Source organism: Nestor notabilis, unplaced genomic scaffold (assembly GCF_000696875.1).
Source record: "Nestor notabilis isolate BGI_N333 unplaced genomic scaffold, ASM69687v1 scaffold2862, whole genome shotgun sequence".
NCBI lineage: Eukaryota > Metazoa > Chordata > Aves > Psittaciformes > Psittacidae > Nestor > Nestor notabilis.
The window spans coordinates 139,119-160,376 of NW_009918608.1; the positions used below are offsets into that span (position 1 = coordinate 139,119).

The window sequence follows — 21,258 nt, forward strand, 5'->3', positions numbered from 1 at the left end:
GTTTCTTTAAGTACACCAATGTGGAGCAGGAGGATTACATGGGTTTTTTTTTATTCAAGAAATAAACATTTAATGGGACCTATAAGCAAATGTTTGGTTTTTAATGTATAATTTCTGAAGCTTCAGAGCTTGTAACTTAATATTGTATCAGGTTATCAAGATCTTTGTGCATGAGGTAAAAAGATATTATTAGGATAATTAAAAGAGCCAATTTAAATTGATTCGTTATCATAAATATGCTTTGCAGGGAGATTTTCTTTACATACATAATTTTTATCAAGGAAAAAATAATTTTCTGTTTAGTAATAAAATATTATGAGAACGTAAAAAATGAGCTGTGCTCTGTAATTTCAGTCCTAGTGTTTTTAGACACAGAACTGTTAGATTTTACACAGGTGTGGAAATGATAAACAAATCTCATATTCACTTGTTCCCAGTGTTCACAGAAATGCCTTCTGGAATAAGCAACACTCAACTGTGAGCTGAAATGCTGGGCTGAACATTCTTTGCTAATGTAATACCTATCTTCTACAGAAGACCATTCAGTGCCCTGTGTTTTGATGTTTCTTGGAAACACGATGTGAATGCAAAGAATCCCCTGTATTATGCCTGTCCTGAAGAATGTATCAAAAAGCTTTCAGCAGCAAGGAAAATGTAGGATTGAGAGTGAGTGAGCTCCACGTGCTTACAGGGCTGGGTGAAGAGTTTACTGTAGTTCTCTGTATGGATGGTGTTATCCAAGAGGTAGTTGCCTGGGTGGTTTTCCATAGCTTTACAGTTGCTGATGGCATTAAAACTTCAGGACCAGCAATATGTACCTTTGACAAAGAACTCTGTTAATCTGCTGGTATCCTAACTCAGCTATGAAAACGGGAGGTGATGACTTTTCATTGTCTTTAAATAGCAAGTAATTTTTTCCTATACTAGTACGTACTAGTACTAATATGAGTTCATGTCTGTGGGAGTTTGGGTAACACAGCATCAAAAAGCTTCACTGTGTGTGTGTTTCCTTCTAGCTGTTTAACCTTAGCATTGCTCATAAGGACCACAAAATTAATGGAATCTATTAGTAGACAAGGTGGAGGCTATAGCTTGTGAGGGGCTGGCACTGCAGGAGACAATTTAAAGTACATACACAGGCAGCAGCTATTAAGTCTGAGGATAGTGCGTTTTATCATGAGTGTTTTTATGGTCTTCTTCCCAAGAATGCAAAGTAGGCCTGCACTATGTATGATGATAAGGGAACTTTGATGTCTTAGCATGGTCATGTCTGACAAAGTAAAAAAGAAAGTGTTTATTTCCTTTTAATATCTGAGCACAGTGTTCATAATTTAATGCAGAACTAACCTTTTGTCCACAGTAAGAGGCTGAATTTGCTTTTGGTGTAATTTACATGAGTCATACCTCTGCAAAATCCTTTAGCCATCTGCCATCAGTCAATAAATCCTTTTCTAATTTCCATTAATTCTTATTAGAAAGATTGAGGAAATCTCCCCATCTGTTTGATAGAAATGTTATGTCCACAGGGAAAGCACATTGAGACTTTTATCACCCTTTGCCTTAGGGGTGTGAGGCAGTGATAATCTAGAACAATTGCAGTAATCTGTGGAAGTGTCCAGTGTATGCTTATGAGAGAATCTTTGCACATTAGTTCATTGAGTAGTTGACGAACAAAATATTGTCATAGTCCAGCAATTCAGTGCTAATACAAGAGTGCAAGGTCCCTTTTGCTTTTAAAAAGATTAATTCTACTATAGCGAATAAAACAACTTGTATAACAGGTCAGAACCTGTCAAGGAAAATTTAGGGGTAGAGAAATAGAATGGGATGAGGGAAAGATAGATATATGTGAGCATATTCTGTGAATTTGTGTTTAGGGTATATGTTCTTCTGAAAAGGTAGCATTTGTATTTGCTGAGCATGACTTTTTTTTTTTTTTGCATTGAATAAACAATAATTGAAATAAATTGGACCTGGTTTTGGTGTCAGATGGCAATAGGGCAGTAAAAGAAACCACATCTGTTTTGAAAGCTGCTATTTAAACAGCCAGTTCTTGTTGCTGACCAAATATTTATGTTCTGACAAAATATTTTTCTTTGTATCTTCCAAAATCCTAATACAGACCAAGAAACAGTTATAGTGACTACCTTTTGCAAAAAAAGTCACTGTTGGTATTGTCTGATGAGAACTAGCTTTGGAAGAAAATACTGACTACAAAATCTGTTTTCAGGTCACACCATGGCAACGTGTTGATGATAAAAGAAGACTTAAAAAACTACCTAAATATATACCTACTTCAATGTTAAACTGGAAAATTTTCTGCTTTGTTTTGTTCGGCATGAATTGCAATTTATTTTTAAGAATATCTTAAAATGCTGTTGAACAGAAATGTTTGTTACTGGTAAGTGTAGATAGATAATAGCTTCAGCAGAATATATTGGGGATATTTTGTCATCAGGTATGGGTAAAGATGTCAGTGTGTGCTCCCACATCCTTCATCCTGTCTTTTTGTCCTGATTTAAAATACTAATTTAAAATAATCTATTGTTTTTAATCAGAACTACTTTTAAAATATCCATTCTTACAGTTTTTCTTTTTGCACACTTGGTTTCTCCACCTGCGAAGAAAAAAAAAATGAAATAGCAAATTTGTTAATCTGCCTGTGAAATTCACAGCTCTGGAATTGCTTGGGTTTTGTTGTTTGTAACCCACCTGGCACATGTTGACTTGTAAATTTATTCTGCTGAGGTTTTTTTATCTGTCCTTTTCATAGTCCCTTAGAAGTGTTAGAAGTTGGGAACCTAGGAGATCATGCCCAGTTAGGATATAGGTCAGTTTCCCAGTTTATAGCCAGAGTGAATGCTCTTGGCACTTGGAATGTGCCTGAGATCATGGCTTGTAATTAAAAGCTTCCACTGCATAGACAAGAAGAGTTGATCTAAGCCAACAAATGGATAAGATACCATTAGCAGCAGCAATGTCAGTGCCCATGCCATTTGGTGAGGCAGTCTTGCTTTTCTGAGTACATCTTAGTGTCAGGCCTCTCACATTTAAACCTTTTCTGAAATAGATTTTCTTTTCCAGTTCCAACTCTTCAAGTTCTTGGTGCCCTCTGGCACCTGTTCTGAGACTGAGTTTGCCAAGATGCTTCAGGGATATCTCTGAAACTCAGGCACTCATTCAGGCCTGGGAAGGCTGTCCCACGTTCTTTAAGGTCAGATCAGCTTTATCATCAGGAGTACAGACCCTCTGATGCACGGTAATCTACTTAACATGAGAATTAAGGCTATTAAGGAAGAGTGTCCTCTTCTCTGTGAGATCATTTCTCTATTACTTAGAATAGGTTAGAGTGGGGGGTGGGGGAGGATCCTCTGTCTCTGGTGATACATACCATATCCAAATTAATTTAAAGCGTTCTTCAAGAGGATTAAAAAAAGTACTGACACTTTGTGCATTTAAGCAAAGAAGTTAAATGGAGAATTTAGTATCTGCCTAGGCAAGTAAAGAACGTTGATGTAAGTGACTTCTATAACATTCCCTCCTCATTATTTAGGTTATTCTTAAAGTTGAAAGGGCCTTCCAGAAGAAGCCCCTTCACGCATGTCTTTGGAATAAGTGCAACCACTGTGTTTGGTCGAGGTAATAGGTTCATATTTAGTAACCAGTTCCAGTGTTCAGTAGCCTGTCTTCTCATTTTATTGATACTTTTTTCAGAAGGACTTGTGACTCTGTGAAGCTCTGTATCAAACATTAAACCTGAAATGTAGTTCCAAAATCCTTGAACATTTTTCTTGGTAGATTTTTGAAAAATAACAGATTGCATTGAAACCTCTTACCAAGACAGAAAAGATAGAACTGCCTTGAAAGTTTAGGAGACATTTCAGCTGACCTACAAATTTAACTAGAACATCCGTTTCTTGGAGAGGTTTCTTGCTGTTTCCGTTTACTCTCACACAGCAGTGTACACTTGCTGAATTAACTGTGGTTGACAGCGTGTAATGAAGATCATTATTCACAGGAATTACTCAGAAGTAATTTTAAGGGGTCAGAGCATTGCTTGGAGTCACTAACCTTTTGAACTGACATGGTGACAGTTCGTTAGAATTTAAAGAAACATTAATTTAACAAAAATGGGGTTCTTAAAAATCTTTGTCACGTGTATTTGCTTCCCATTATTTTCCTATTCAGTCCAATACAGTGATAAGTATATTATGCAGAATATGCACAAGGGACCAAGTTCTAATTTACACACTGATATTTTGGCCCATTTATTACAAGGACAAAAAAAAAATTTCTTAACTTATTGTAGCAGTCACAATGTATAAATGCACATGTGGACTTTACATCTCAGAGAATTCTTGTTACTGGTAATAAAATTTTTCTTAACATTTATGATCTGTTTGAGACTTCAAAACTGTATCTTGAATATTTGGGAAAGGATCTTGACCATCTCTTCCAGCAACACAGTGGGTGAAGTTAGAAGATGAAATAAGCTTAGTAATTTATAAAGGTGAATATCTGTAACTAAATGCTGTTCATTTTATTTCCTGTCAATACATTTAATGGGAGAGTAATAAGTTTTTGAGTAGTGAAGTTAGAATTTTTGCATTCCTGTTTTGCTTTCAAACAAAAAAAACCCAAAACCCTAGGAACATACCACTGCCAACCCAGATGCAAAGATTGTCTGTTCTTACATCTCCAAATTAAGAAATGGATACCATTGGCTTTTAACATCTTTATTTTTTTATACAAATTCAGTGTTACTTTATTCTTTATAGAAGACAATTTCATATCCGCCCTCCCCACTCCCCCTTTACTAGCTGGGAAGTATAGAAAAAAGAAGAAAGAAAAAGAGTTTCATTCTCAACATTATTTGTGAAGTGCCTCTGGAAAGCCTGTGATGTATTTGTTTAGAGACCAAACAGGAAATTCAGCTTTTTCAGGGGGCACTGAACACTTAATGTAGTCTAAGCAACCAGAACCATCTCATAAACAAATCTAGTCTCGTAAAGCAAATCTGTGTAGTGCTTTAATCATACTCTTTTCTCAGGGCTGAGATAATGGTAATATTAATAATACAAAGAAAAATAGTATTACTTGCCCCTACCATGTGAATGTTGAGGAATCCCGTGTTTGCAAATGATAGAATTCAGTCTGAATAACAGGCTAAGTTCTGGTTACCTGTCAGTGTTAGATGGCTAGTAGTCTACTATTAGGTAGTTGAATACAACCTAACCTGAAAATATCTTGGAATTAGGGTAATATGAAGCTCTTTTCCACCTTTTTTCCGCTCTTTCATTTTCAGTTAAGCTCTAGAGGCAGATTTAGGTTAACCTGCTCAAACTTACAAATCATTAAGATATACGTCTCATCCCTTCACACACTGGGTACGTATCACAGTAGAATTTTATTTCCAATGTACTGCTTTACTGAAAGTTTTCAGTCTTTAGAATCAGTTTCGTATTCCTATAGATTCTAGAATGAAGACTTCAACCCTAATAGTAGTTACTATATGCTTTATATGTCTGGACAGGGATTTTAAAAAATGCACTTTGTGTGTCTAATTAGTGAGGAAATTAACCCCACATAAAGCTCTTGCACTAGTATGCAGAATTCAGTCATACTGAATCACCAGAGATTTTTGTCACCATTTTCAGAGCATATAAAGTATGTTTTTAGACAGCACAAATTTTCTGTGAATTCCTTATACTTTAATTCTGAACTAGAACGAGGTTACAAAAACAGTTCTAGCAAACCCACTAAGTAATCTGATAGTAGTAGTAAAATTGTATCTCTCTATATTTTTCTCTCACGTGGGAAAAGGAAATACCTTTATCCGAGTATTAATTTCTTTATCAAGTGTTGTTTAGTATAACAAACTAAAACAGAGGGGATATTATCTAAATCAAATCTGTGCCTGCTATTTTAAGCAGCCAACCAAGATGAAATTTATATGAAGTTTGTTTGTAGTTTCTTAAATGAGTTTCCAAAGTTGATTGCTCTTTAGTTAAAAAATAAGAACTGAGTGTAATTGTTGTTTATAACTACAATTATTTCTGTGCAACTGCTAGAAGTTTATTGTTATGCTCCCACTGTATTACATTGTTTTTCTGAAACAATGAAAATATAATAGCAGCTAAAATAGGTTTGTTATGAAGTTATCTTAAGTAGTCTTACCCAGTTATCATTTTCTCATTCTTAACTAGATAATTGACACTTTTCAAAATAGTAAATACTTCAAACAAATACTTATCAATTATTAATAAACTTACCTGTTGCTTTATTTTTAGTGCACATAAGTATACATATTTTTATGTATACTGTATTATGTTTCTGACATAATTTCCCCAAATCTTATTTTCTCTGGAACAGTAACAGCAATATCACATGGCAGGGGGTGACCTTTTAGTGGCAGTTATTGTTGAATGTATCTACACTTATTTTTGAACTTGTTTGACATTTGTTTCTGTTGTTTAGCAGTCTGAAAATTCAAACAAACATGTTTTCACAATAAATTTGTGCTTAGAGTTTCTTGCTGTCCAGGCCTCTCATCTCACATTACTTTCTTGCTGTTGTAGTTCTGTTAAGCAGCACAGCTGCTGCTATTCTTTGTTCATACAGGTAACTAGAAATTTACATTTGAAACTGGAACTGATTTTAATCTAGATAATATCATATCTGATAACATTTCAAATGTTTCCATTATGTTAAGGAAGCATTTGAATATAATAGCTGCTTCATAGTTTTGAGGGAGAATTTACCTCTTTTTCCTGGTTCATTTGCAGATTTATCAGATATATTGAATGTTACTAAACATTCAATAATAATTAAAATATTTGTTAAGAAAATACTTGTTAAGCAAATACAGTCTCTTCAATTTGCAGATGTTGGTATAATTTAATCACTGAAAGCTTCTCTGCTCTTGCTATACCATGTCCTGACATTTGTACTCTGATCACATAAAACTTCTTGGAGTGAGATTGTGTCTCCTTCTCCTTAGAACAGCTGAGCCTCTGTGGCTTCAGGACTGTGCAGAAGTTTCACACAGTATGTGCTGGGGCAGAGCATTTTAGTATGGTTTGAGATTAGAATTCCCCAAAAGAGGAATACCCCAAAAAGTAACCTGGAATGTTGCCTTTTTCTTATTAAGTAGTTGTTTGGGGTTTTTTTTAGAGACTGGAAGCCTGTTTACTTTAAAATGAAATCTTTAAAAGGAGGAGTTCCATATCAGGCCTTCAGCTGATGATGGATCATGTCTTAATATCAAATTATCAAAACTCTCAAAATGTGCTAAAACATAGTGAAGCTGGTTTGTGTCAGTAAAATTCTGAAAATGAGGTGTAATTAGTTATTGATGTGTAGATGAGAATAGAAATGGCAGACACAGGTGCATGGAGAAGAATTGTATCCATTGTGCTGGCTGAATATTCTGAAATCTTATACCACCTCACTTCATTTAGCTGTGAAGAAGAGACGCATGGAATTAAAACTGTCAGCTCTGCCACAGTTACACAATCTATTGTGAGAGGATAGATAGACCCAAAATTGCCGTGCACCCCATTTTAGCAGACAGGTTGAAAGTAGTCTTTTTTAAATGTAGCTTGTGCTCAGTGTCATGTTTGCATAGATAAACCAAACCACCTATTCCAAATTATTTATGTAAAATATAGTAAGTATGAATATACCTGTTCAGGAAGCAATATATATGTGTCAGATACTACAAAGACAGGCTTGTATAATCTCTTAGCACTGTGTTCAGTGATCCCTAAAACAATTCCATGAAAAGCCATTAATTAGGCAATTGTTAAGTAAATTGTAACATTATCAAAGAAATACTTAGATTGGGAGAGTAATAGAACTTTAACGGAAGCTTTCCACTTTTTATTGACATGAAATAATACAGATGTAGAACATGGTTTTAACATTTAAAAATTGTGACAAGAATTGTTATATGATATTTTCATCCACAAATGGTCTTTCAAGTCAACTGTTGTCTATTAGAGTATAGCTTGATGTTTGGATTTTTTTTATGTCTATTGTTATCCTAAAAACTTGGGATAAATAAAGTCAAAAAGAGATTGCAAAATGTCTTTCTGCATGAAACCACAGATGAAGAATAACGATACAAAGCTATACATAAAGACAGACGGTAACATCTTTGAAACAGCTACTAGGTCAGCATGCTTTTTGTAGTTGTCTGGAGAAATCTCTGACTAAAGCATTTATTTCTTTATAGTGAAGCCAGAATAAAGTTATTGATCTGTCTCTAGGTAGCCATTTCTGTGGCTGTGAAAGGAAACAATGATCCAGATTCTGTTTAGAGATGACTGGTCAAAATACAATCGTGTATAATCCCACAATTTTGCAATTTACATGCTTCATCTCTAAAAGTAAGTGAAAGTGAGTTTGTGCAGGCCAAGCTTTTTTCTTGCTTTGATTTATACAACTCTAACTTCAAGGATTAGTATGAGCAAAAATTAAGATATGTGTGTGTGTGTGTGATGCCAAATTATTGTTAAAAGATTACAGAGGTTTTGATATCAAACCTAGTGGGTATTACCAATGTATGATTGTTAAAGTACCTTACCTTTGCCTCATCTGTCATGTAATAGTATTGCAAGACCCGTGATAAGATGTATCATTATAAAATGCTAGCAGTCGTATTTACAAGATGTTAGCCCTTTGTGCATAGCTGGACAGGCTGGATTGATGGGCTGTGGGCAATGGTACGAGGTTCAAGGCAAAGTGCTGTGTCCTGCATTTGGGCCACAACAGTGCCATGCAACACTACAGGCTTGGGGGAAGAGTGTCTGGAAAGCTGCCTGGTGCAAAAGGACCTGGGGGTGCTGACTTATGGCCAGTTGAACATAGCAAGCTTGTGCCCCGGTGGCCAAGGCCAACAGCATCCTGGCTTGTATCAGAAATAGCCCAGCCAGCAGGGCCAGGACAGTGATCATCCCCTGTAGTGGACACTGGTGAGGCTGCATCTTGCATCCTATGTTCAGTTCTGGGCCCCTCACTACAAGAAAGACATTGAGGTGCTGGAGTGAGTCCAGAGAAGGGCAACGGAGCTGGTGAAGGGCCTGGAGCACAAGTGTGATGAGGAACGGCTGAGGGAACTGGGGTGTTTAGTCTGGAGAAAAGAGAAGGCTCAGGAGAGACCTTATTGCGTTCTACAACTGCCTGAAAGGAGGTGGTAGTGAGGTGGGGGTCAGTCTCTTCTCCCAGATAACAAGTGATAGGACAAGATTTAACGGCCTCAAGCTGTACCAGGAGAGGTTTAGATGGGGTATTGAGAAATAGCCCAGCCAGCAGGGCCAGGACAGTGATCATCCCCTGTAGTGGACACTGGTGAGGCTGCATCTTGCATCCTATGTTCAGTTCTGGGCCCCTCACTACAAGAAAGACATTGAGGTGCTGGAGTGAGTCCAGAGAAGGGCAACGGAGCTGGTGAAGGGCCTGGAGCACAAGTGTGATGAGGAACGGCTGAGGGAACTGGGGTGTTTAGTCTGGAGAAAAGAGAAGGCTCAGGAGAGACCTTATTGCGTTCTACAACTGCCTGAAAGGAGGTGGTAGTGAGGTGGGGGTCAGTCTCTTCTCCCAGATAACAAGTGATAGGACAAGATTTAACGGCCTCAAGCTGTACCAGGAGAGGTTTAGATGGGGTATTGGGAAAAATTTCTTCACAGAGGGGGTGATCAGGCATTGGTACAGGCTGCCCAGGGAAGTGCTGGAATCAGTGTCCCTGGAAGTGTTCAAAAACTGTATAGATGAGGCATTGATACGGTTTAGTGGTGGCCTTGGCAGTCCTGGGGTAATGGTTGGGCTTGGTGATCTTCAAGGTCTTTTCCAAGCTAGCTGATTCTATGATTCTGTAAGGGAGATACTGGTATTGGTTTTCATAGTACAATGCTGACTCTTCCTGAATCATGTTTTTTCATTCTAAAGCGGTGAATCAGTTAAGTATGTAGAAAATTATTGTAGATGACCTGGTAACATTAAAATAAATGGGGCTGCACACAGGTCTCAGCAAGGTTTCAGATTTTACTAAAATCCTTTTGGCGTCCTCTTCCCAACCATAACTGATCAAATTTCAAAATTTGTTTAAGGCTCAAAATACAATTTCAAGCCTAAACTAACTACAGTAAAGAAACACTTAACCTGAAGTGATACATGAAGTTGTTGAGTTTTAATCAACCTGATGACATGCTTATGGTGGTACCAGACAACTATGGTTAGGTTAAATTATGGTGTGGATTCAAAGTTTCATTTTGTAAATCAGGTTTTCCTCTTTCTATTGCCAAAGCAGCATATTCCCTTGTGTTTCTGTGGTAATGATGGAGAAAGAGAAGTACAGAAATACAGTGCTTAACCTGGGAAGCACTATTTATGCCTCTTCCTTAGGCCTTCTGAAATCAAGTTTCATCACGTACACTTACTGACCTTGGTGCACTGTAGCTCAGATTTCTCTGAATTGCTTTAGCTTATACTGTAATAGTGCTTTAAAGATGAATAGCCCTGCAGAATGCGATACATTTTTCCCCCCCTTTCCTCCTGGCTAAAAAAAAAACCCAGCAAACCAACAAAACCCAAAACCACACACAACCCGCTTTGTATTGACCTGACAGTGCAGAGGGTCTCAGAACTTGCCTGGTCTTGCCTTGGCCTGAGCTGATTCTACCTGTTTCAAAAATTGCCTAGTGTTCAAATGAGTATTGCCTACTCTGTTTGCCTTAAGCTCTCTCAAAATTGCATGTGGATAATTTATGCTAGACAAATAATAGCTTTTCATTTCAACTGAGGTCGGGAGACCGTCTCCACACTTAACCTTGGTACCCAAAAGAAGCAGGTTCTGATAGTGAAACTTATAAAAACTAACCAAGCAGATGCCAAGCCTGGGGAGGAAGACCCTCTCACCATACTTTCATATTCCTGATGATGATGATCTCAGGAGGCTCTTGACTCCTTATGGCTTTTCCCCTCTAACTCTTCCTGAGGAAAAGGTTGGAATTTTAGTATCCAGAGAAAAACTACAAGGGAAAGCGTAAGATAGATATTTCAAGAGGATACTAGGAAGGTTTTTAAAGTAATTTTTTTCTGCGTTAAGACTTTTCTGAATTAATTAAATAAATTGGGTTAATAGACTGCTTAAAATACTCATTTGAATAGCAATAAATTTTTGGTTCCATATATATAAACAAATTATTTTTCCTATAGGAAAAGGCTGAATGTAACTTCTATAATTAGCACCAAAAGCCAATTGTGCTAAAAGTGAAACAAAGGAAGTAGTGGGAATAGGCGATGGAGGGGAAGAAATACAAGTGGAGACACAGAAGTGTCCTTTTTAACTGTAGTGTGGTTTTAGCTAGGCTTAACCCAGTCTCAAGACCTCACTTTCATAAACCCGTAAATACTCCAGATCTCTGGGAAGCCATGGGAAAGGTAAGATTGTGACTTAATATAAGCCATGTTTCATGTCTTTCAGTAACTATTTTAGAATAAGAGAGCCCTCTGACACATGCTTCCTGAGAAGTAAAGCAGAACTCTACATATTTTTGTGGCTACGCTTACATCCCAGAAGTATTTCCCTGCTGGATTTGGGATACTTTTTAATCTGTCAGGTTTTTTAATGTAGGACTATAATGTTTCATAGCTTTCATAGTATCACTCCAGATACTACAAGTCAAAAATTCTCTAAGCCCTGTGGGAGGGAAGACTAACAGCAGTGGCTGGATTAATGCCACCAGAGGGGAAAATAAAATGCTGCATTAAACTCCTGTCTCAACCTTCGTTTTTACCAATGTCTTCCTTTGGGACTCACTGCTTTTCTCTTTTTCTCTATCAGTTTTTCTTCTAATAAGGTAGGATTATCTTCTTATGAATGTTGTGTAAGAATTTTTACATATGAAATTGAAGTGTGGGTGTTGGGTTTGTTTGTTTTTTTTTTGGGGGGGGTTTTTTGCTGTATGAGACAAAATAAAACTGATCTGAAACCTTGAGCTGGATACAAGAAAACAAAAAATTGTCAAGTAGGGAATCTCTTCAGCACATGTCGGGTAAAGAAGAATAATATCTGATATGTTTGGAAAATGGAGCGTATTTGTTAAATGTGCTCATTTTCATCTCTTCTTCTTTATGGTAGAATACCCTGAGGTAAGCATCTGAAACATTAAGAATTTCAAGAAGTGATACCACTGATTGAAAGAGGTGTGGATTTGTCAGTTGCTTGAAGGCAGGGTCAATCCCGTCAAGAGTTTTGACATGCCAGTTGCGTACTAACTCTGCTGATGGTGTTTGTGGTGCTAACATGTGGTCCAAACAACCCATATGCTCAGTGTTTTCTCAGCTGTGGAAAATGATGTTTTGATCATTATTGTCAACCTGCTAGAGCTTTCAGATGTCATCTTGAAGGTCAAAGTTTGTAAGACCTGTTTTCTTCTGTCAAGAGATCTGTGATACGTTAACCACTCTGCATTAACAAGTAGAAGTGTCTGTCTTCATCCCCTTCACTACCCCAAATGCTAATTTTGGTTCTTTTCTAAATTTCCTAGTTACTTTCTTGAATAATCTGTCTCACTCCATATATTATTTGTTCTAACTAATCCTGAAAAATAAAAAAAATGAAATAATATTAGCTATTTTTCTGTTTTCTTAATGCAAATTTGATTGAGCTTCTAGTGGTATTTAACCTAAGCAGTATATCTTTATGGAAAACGTGAATAATTTATCTGAACTATAAATTGTTGGAGTACTGAGAAGCTGTTATATATATGTCCCCAGATAAGACTGGACACCAGGCTTGTGCAGATATGTGTAATTAAAATTATGATTTCTATGTTATGATTTATAATTTTGAAAGATTAGAATGGTTGTGAGCATTTTAACTGGTAGTATCTGAGGAAAGGACAGCATTAGATCCACTTTGTAAATAAGAAATAAAGTTTTGAAAAGCTAGCTTCAATTCTGTTTATATACCAGCTATGGTAATCACTTGAAAGTATTTGCCTAACGACAATGACAGATATAACTTTAAAATATAGTATTTTTCTTCCTGTCTCTGGATAGTAGGTAGTTTATATATTGCATATAAATAGACAATACTGCATTGAAAGTTTTTAATAATTCTTGTAGCTACTTAGACCTATTTACACAGAAGAACTGAAATACTTAACACCCAAGTGTCGAACTTGGACAGTAGTGCTGAATTTAGGTTTTAGATAGTTAGATAAAAGTCATTGAAAAGTACAGAAGCTACAAAGGAAGGCATAAAGCAGTCCATGTGCTAACTGAGTTCTGTATCAATTACATAGTAATAATTAAAAAAAAATAATTAAAAGCCATACACAGAGTAAAAATGTGGTTTTGTTTGGTTGCTTGGTTTTTTGGTGTGTTTTGGGTTGTTGGCTACGATTTGCAGCTCTAAACTCTCATAATTTTTAGAAATGGTAGAAAATTCTCACCTTTTATTTAAAACACAGCTGCAACAGGAAAAGTTTTGATGTTAATCACTGTTTATCCAAGAATTTTTCTATAAAAATAGTAGTTTAAAGTGTAAATCTCTCCTCTCTGCCCCCTTCAGCTTCTGGACCATAGGTCGAAAATGAGATGGCTTTTGTTCAAGGGTAGTTCCAGAGCTTCAGTGACGAGATCAGAGAATAAGGGTCAAGCTATTGAGCTCTAGATTTGGAAAATAAGTTTGATACTGGGAAATAAGATATTGTTACACAATATCTGAACCTGAAGTTTCTTCCAGATAAAACCTAAGCAGTTTTGGTGGTTTAAGATGTTCCTTTATCTGTGAGGGTTACAAGTAGGATTACAATTTTCATGTTTCATCTATAGAGACTTGATCTTGAATAAGAATGGGTGAAGACCTTCAAGTTGTCTCTTACATTATGTTTGAAATTGAATTGATGTCAGCTGTATTTGTAGTTACTTCATCTTGTCTGTGGGGGCATATATGTGCATATGAATGTGTATGTGCATATTTGTATTAGTTTATAAAAGTGTGTGTGTTTGTATATATATGTCATCTTGGATTAGTTTCTCATCTTTGCTTCACGGAATAAAATTTGTAATTCTGCAGTCAGTTATTTTGGCTAATGAGATTATTCTGAATGTGTAAAAAATGCATGTAGAAGAATAACATTAGGCTTGCTGCTTGTCAGGCCTATTCCATTTAAAAAAAATCTCATGTATGTATCAGTTTTGGAATGCTTAAAACTGTTCATAGATGGTATAGTCCACTGGAAACCAGCTGCAAAAGTTATTTTAATTTTGAAGGAAAAAATGGCTTTGTGAAAACCATTTGTGATATATAGATACAACTCATCTCAAAATCATAAAAATCTTGGAATCCAATTGTATCTCAGTGGCTAATGACTTTCATGGAGATAGATACTCCATGAATATTATTGATTTGATAGTTCTCTGAGTTGTTCCTGCTAAGTAGACATAGATCCTAAGGCAAGGAAGGGTTAAAATGTCTGTATTAACCATGAAAGTGGTAAAAGAACTAAGAACAGAAATTACTTATTTTTATTGTCTTTTTAAAACGTGTACTATGTGTTTTTAAAACGTGTACTAGTATTTTTCTACAAACTACAAAATTGTTTGTAGAAAGGAGTTACAGTTTAAAAAGTGACCCTTAAACTGTAATCGTAGTTGATTCTTTAATATTTTTTACCAGTGTTAAGGATAATGTGTATATTCATTTGCCGTGTTTTCATAAATAAGTAGTTAGTTTTGATATCTATCTTTTTCTTGCAAATAAAGTAAGACTTAAATTGTCAAATACAACTTTTTTCTCTATTATGGGCAAATAGTATCTATTCAATACTATTTAGAAGGACAATAGCACTGAAAACCTAAATCTTTCAGCTGTTTCCTAGGTAACAGAGATATAGCTGCAAAGCTGTTGTACCAAATAGAAGGAAACAGCCAAGTGTTTCTACTTTTCAACTATTTTTGAGTTTGGAGTATGTAAGCCTTAGGACTATCACTACTTCAGGGATTACAAGATACAGGACCAGAGAACTGCACTTCAATTTTAGTGTGTTTGTTTTTGTCACTTTTAAGTGCACATGTTCTAGGATTGCGCAGATGATGTCAGATAACTTGTAAAATAAATCATAGCAGAGGTTGGGGGTTTTTCATAGCAGAGGTTGGGGGTTTTTTTTGTTTGGTTGGTTGTTTTGATTTGTTGGTTCTTTCTGAGAAAATGTTCTATGTAGTAAAATAGGTTCTTTCCATGAATGAAAAAAAAAAAAACAACAAAACAACCAACCAAGAAAGTCCAAACAAAATAAAACAAAAAATAACAAGAAAACACAAAATTTGCTATTCTTGCTTTCTACCGGGGTTTTTTTTTTGTGGGTTTTTTTTTGTTTTTTTTTTTTTTCAGAAATTAACTATTTATTTGTGTAGGAAGCCTAGTTCGTAAATGGAGAAAAGGTTATGTAAATTATGCACAGTGTGTACATTACTCTCATGTGTGAAGATAATTATATAGAATTTAGTAGGTCTTTTCACAAGTAATATATTCCCAGTAGTTTGTTTTTCTCAATTATGTCAAGCATAAATGACTTTTCCTCACTATAAATGTTGATGTACTTAATCCCCATTTACCATTTGTGTGTCATTGAGACAACAATTTCACAAGTAATGCTTTCTAAATTAGAACATAAATAAAACAACTAAGTTTTTTGGTGTGCTGCTACTCCAGCCTGGGGAAGATTTCCTGTAAGCAGAGCCTCACTCTTGTGATTTAAACATCTGCTTTACATTTCCTTAAATACTATGGTGAAAGGCAGTCATGGAGATGAGATTAGAAGGTGATTTCTTAATGAAACTGCATTGTGTTGTCTAGCAGTGTCTCACTGTTTCCTTCTCATTCCCTTATCTGTCAATTGCATCCACTGATCATGTTTGTGCTTATGTTCAAGGCTATGGAGTCTTTGCTGTAAACGCTACTTTCAGTGATGTAGGTTATTTTTGCATTACATATTATGATCTGCCATAAACAATATCTAAAACCCCCCAAACTCTAGGGCAACCGAAAACAAAGCATTTGTTTCTAATATTTTGTTTGGTTTTAGTTTGTTCGGGGTTGGGTTTTTTTTTGGTTTTGTAAAGTTATTTTAAGATACAGTAGAGTGCTCCCAATGTGATTAAATGCCCGAGTATTGTTCTCCTGACCCTTATATACAAACTATGTGCTCATGTGCGATGACCTTGACATCCTTTCCAGATAAAGAGAGAGAGGAATACTACTTCCATATTAGAGAACTGTGTCACAGTCTGGTTACAGGGACCGTGAATTAGTTGATAAAGCTATTTTTCTTATGGGTTGGGCTAACCTAATAAGATAAGTGAGAAACAAAATAGCATCTGTTTTAAACCATAAATGACGGCCAATGGAGATTTTTCTGAAAGGTGTTAGCAGTACTTTCATCATGTGGACTAGCTTTCAAACAAGTTAGTGAAGCACCTGAAGAATTACAGTGGGCTCTATCAAACGTAAAACCCACACACTAGAAGCCAATGGACTATTATGGTTGGGACTGTAATTCAGTGAGGTTCATCGGCAGAGTGAGCAGGTATACACCGAGAGCAGATTACAGCTGTTATTTACAGAGATGGTACAAATAACCTCATAAAGAGGGTAGGCTTTAACATTATATATAAAAAAAGTATAAACCAAGCATCTGCTGAAGATGGGTTGTAGAGATATAAAATTGTTTTGTGAACCGTATTCGACTTGCAGCTGGTTTTAAGAGTGCCATTATTATTAATGTTTCAGTGTCTATAAAAAAGCTACTTTTCAGATGATTGACATCATCTACCCTTAATTCTATTTTCATTAATATTAAAAAACATTAATATTTTCTGTTATTAATTAATACAATGTATTGATAATTTTGAGCTACTTTTCAGGTTATAAATATTTCCAAAGGGCATCACATGAACAGGAAAAATAAAAATGAAAAGTTATCTTGGTGTAGAACATAGATTTTAGCAAACTGTTCTCGGGAAATTATGTTCTTCTGTTGATGAGGTAATATAAATCATACATATACTAATACCATGTAACTTAAGATATTTTAGTGACACTGGTGTGGTAGCTTTACTAAAGAGTGTGGCTATTAACAGCTTTCTGTTCTTAATTGATGAATAAAGTTTTTATGCACGTAGTCAAACTTGTGGCAATAGCAGTCTCAGATATCTTTGTATTAGACAGCATTTATGTTGTATATTAAAAAGAATAGTACAAATATTTTTCCCTTCTGGAAAAATGCAAAAATAGTTCATAAACATGTAATATAAAAGTGCTCTTATGTGACTATTATGCTGGTTTCAGAAGTTTGTGCTATGCAATGGGAAATGTACAAGAAAGAAATGCTGTAGAAAATATGACTGTATTCTTTCTCTCTGAATAGGTATTGTGAAAGAATGCATTAGTTCATCATTCCTTAAGCTTTAGATGTGAAGTAAATGTCTAAAGTGCATTGAAATGTCTTTGCTGGATTGCAACTGAACTTCCTTTAAAACTTTTTTCCATAACCTAATAAAAGTAGGAAACGCAACTAATTATGACAATGCTTTTCATGATCATGTGATACATAAATATTTTTTCTCTAAATTTACATACTTTGTATGTATGATCTCTCATGCAGAGTTCTTTGTGTGGCCCATGCAGAAGCTGTCCGCATTTAATAAATAATCTTTATTATTCTAATGAACATTATCATTGTTGTCTTTGTAGAGGTGAGAACCTATATTCAACTCTTGATTGAGAATTAAAGTAAGAGACATTGCCCTGTGCCTCGAGGACAAAAAAAAATTGTCAGTGTGACTTTTTTGTTCATTTTCCACTTCTTTTTCTGACTCAGACATATAGCGATTCATCAAAAATACTGTGACAAATCTGGGATTTAACAGATATTATTGAGAAATAAACCACTTATGTTGTGTATCTGTAAAGCAGAAATAGCTCTTTGCATTTTTTGAATTGCAGAATGACAACTGTTTAATTAAAAATAATTTACAGGGGATAAAATCTGGACATGGTATGTAAGTCTGAGCAGCATACTGTATAAGAAATAGTATTTATCTTTTTGCCTTCATGCCAGGAGTATAGGTAAAATGAGGTTATATTTCAGCTGCACCAGAGTAAAACAAAGCTGTCTCTCTCTGAGGGTACCACAGCCAGAAAAGTTATCTAGGGGAAACAATGATGATACTTGTTTTCCTGGCCCAGTCTTGGCATTCACCCAAATGAATCAGAGTATGTTAAGTGCTGTCTTCCCTCCCCACCACCTGGACCCCACAGCCTTTCAGATGGAAAGGTTCGTTCACTGCAGCTCCGGAATAGCTAAGGAATAAACATGTTTTCTTACTGAGTAGTTTTTCATTAAACTCCTGAAAAGCAGTCATGTAGAACGCAGCTCTTACAAATGGTATGTCTTCAATCTCCATGCCTCTGGCAGGTAAGGACAAATATGCAAATAGTATATGTAGCTCAGGCTGTCAGACATCTACATAACAGGCAGTGGCTTTTAGAAGAAAATGAAATAAAAAGCCAGAGTGGGTTTGATTCCCAGAAGTATTTTGTCTACTTCCATGATTTAGCTTCTATCATAGGAGTCCTTCTTTTCTAGGTCTGAGTGTCACTAGGATAGTGAGAAGCGTTTAGGAACTCTTTCGCTCTTTACCTTACGAAATGGTGATAGAGGTGTATTTAGCGGTACAGTCACTGTAATGCACATGCCGATAAATACAGCAAAATAATAAACTCCACTCTCATACACGTGCATTAGCCATTTCTTAAATGGGATGTACTTGCAAAACAAAACAACTGCCTGAGGAATTTCTGTGAGGTAAATAATTGTTCCTCATTAATATTTGTATCTTCATCATAGCATCTAAAAAAAGCCAAACCTGAGTTTAGCTTTCTTTGCAAATCAGGGTATTGTTCTAGCCTTGAATTCATTAGTTGAAGTTAACTTAGGTAATAGCTACCTGTAAATATATGTTTGCAACAAATACAAAGTATTTTTCCTGGTCCACATTTACATATCTCATCAAAACACTTTTGAAGTACCAAGGTTATCTTAATAAAAGCAAAAACTTCTGAACAGTTTCTCTGTTCAATTTAAAATGTTCAGCAACTGATAGAAGAGAATACCAGACATACACTGTTTGGTGCTTTGTCTTAGAATAAGTAGTGACTGTAATCAGTACATGTAGGATATTTGCTGTAGCTATTTCTGCTTTATAGAAGACTTCATAATGAAAAGAATAAATGAGATCTTGTAAAAAATATCCCTTCTCTTCTTCTGGCAGTCCCAACTTTACTTGTTCAAATAAGTTTGGTATGTCCAGTAAATTAAAAGTTACAGCTAGCTTATGAGTCCTCAAGTTGAATTTCTACTTCTTTAAGTCAAATATTATGATTAAATATATTCCTTAGAATGTATTATTTTCTATCACATTTGCAGTTTTTGCTGCATATATTACATTGTAGTATTCACTTTTTGAAAGTGTATATGAAACACTTTACCAAAGGTAAACTTTTAAAAAATCTTCAGATGCACCTTTCCAGAATGATCTAAATGAAAAAGTACAGGCTTGGAAACTGTTAAAACTTTCTTTAGTTTCCATACACAGATAATTTTGTCTACAGAAAGTGTCTATAGTATCTACAGAAAGTTCAATAATTTTTTGGCCTTAAGCTGAAGACCAGGCAAGAAAATGGTATGGATCCAACTACTACGGAACAGATTCCTTACCTCTTTTTTTTTTTTTTTTTTTTTTCTTAATTTAATTTTAAACTCTTATTAAGAAATTAAATTCAGGATAATGTTGTATTGTGTATTCCCTTTTCAGGGGATAAATGCAAACCTACTGAATACGCCCAAGTGAAAAATATGTTACTGGATCTACAGAGTCGGAGATACATTGCACCGTCAGAAGATAAAGTTGTTGATGAGAAAATGGCTTTAAAGAAACTTCTTGTAGATCAGATGTTTCATTATTTTGATTCAGACAACAGTGGACTTGTGGACACTAATGAATTATCTCAGGTAAGGTTTAGATTTCGTTTCCATTAGCACAGTAACTATTCAGTTGTCTCTGTCAGGACTTGCACACATGGAATATTATTATGTCTTGGTATGCTTTCACTTTAGAAAATATATGTGAGTTTCTGAGGTGGAAAACTTCGTTTAAGAATTTTTGGAAAGCTGAATTATGGAGAAATTCTGCATTGATTGTTCAGAAACTTGAGTATAATGCTTTGGGGGTTAGAACACCCTAGGTTGTGCTGATTTTGAGTTGTTTTATTATTCACGGCATGCTATCAGAAAATCCAACTGTATAGATGTATTATAGAATTTGAAAGCAATTAAAATGATATAATGCTAGACAGGTATTATTGCACTGTACAAGTTGGTGCTAGAAAAGTGCAGAAGTAGTCTTGGAAAAAGAGTTCATGATAGTCTCTAAATGGCATATGTAATATAGCTGAGCTATATTAATGAGTCTAATACCAGGAAGCCACTTAAAAATTAAAGAAAAATAAGATTTGTTAGATGCCACTGTTATAGAATCCTGTTGATGATTATTCTATGTTTTAAGTCACATGGCAGTTTTAAGAAGTATTTACGGGTGAATATATAATACCTAAGGTGTTAGGCTGGAGTTATTTCCATACAATTAACTTCTAAAGTTTTAGTAGCAACTTCCGGAACCAGAGGCTGCATGCAAATATAGGTATAATTTCAAATAATAATAAATGACCCACTTAAAAAAATTACTTTGTTGCCATATCCCTGACTTAACTACTGGGAAATAGTTGAACACTTTCACCAGTACAGATCCACTATCTAATTATCAGCAAATCACGCTTTCTTGATTAGAGGAGCAAGACTAAAGTAGTAGTGCTGAAGGTCAGTATCAAAGATATTTTCAATAATTTCCAGGTTTGTATAAAGAAACAACTCTTCTCTATTCAGCTGCTGGACATATACTTTCCCACTTTCCTTTGTTTCTTTGTGTCAGACATAGTTTAAGAGAAATAAATTCTTGCACTGAAACAGGTCAGCCAGGCTTAAAACCCAAACATGGTGCTTTGTGAATTGGCTGACATTTATTATAGAAACTTCAAAGTATTCGATCTACAGAATAATATAAAAAAAGTTCGTTGTTAGTGCTGTGTGGTTTGTTATTGTGTGTTTTGACAAGAGACACAATGAACTA

General features: G+C 35.4%; 1 protein-coding gene across 1 annotated transcript in view; it reads left to right on the top strand.

Moving 5' to 3' along the window:
- Positions 1-21,258, top strand: part of LOC104402019 (follistatin-related protein 5-like) — a gene marked incomplete at its 3' end in the record, with an annotated part of 190,619 nt that overhangs the window by 112,493 nt on the left and 56,868 nt on the right. The window contains exon 4 of the mRNA XM_010009784.1: positions 19,888-20,084. Within this exon, the coding sequence (XP_010008086.1) occupies positions 19,888-20,084 (197 nt within the window). The remainder of the gene's footprint in view (positions 1-19,887; positions 20,085-21,258) is intronic.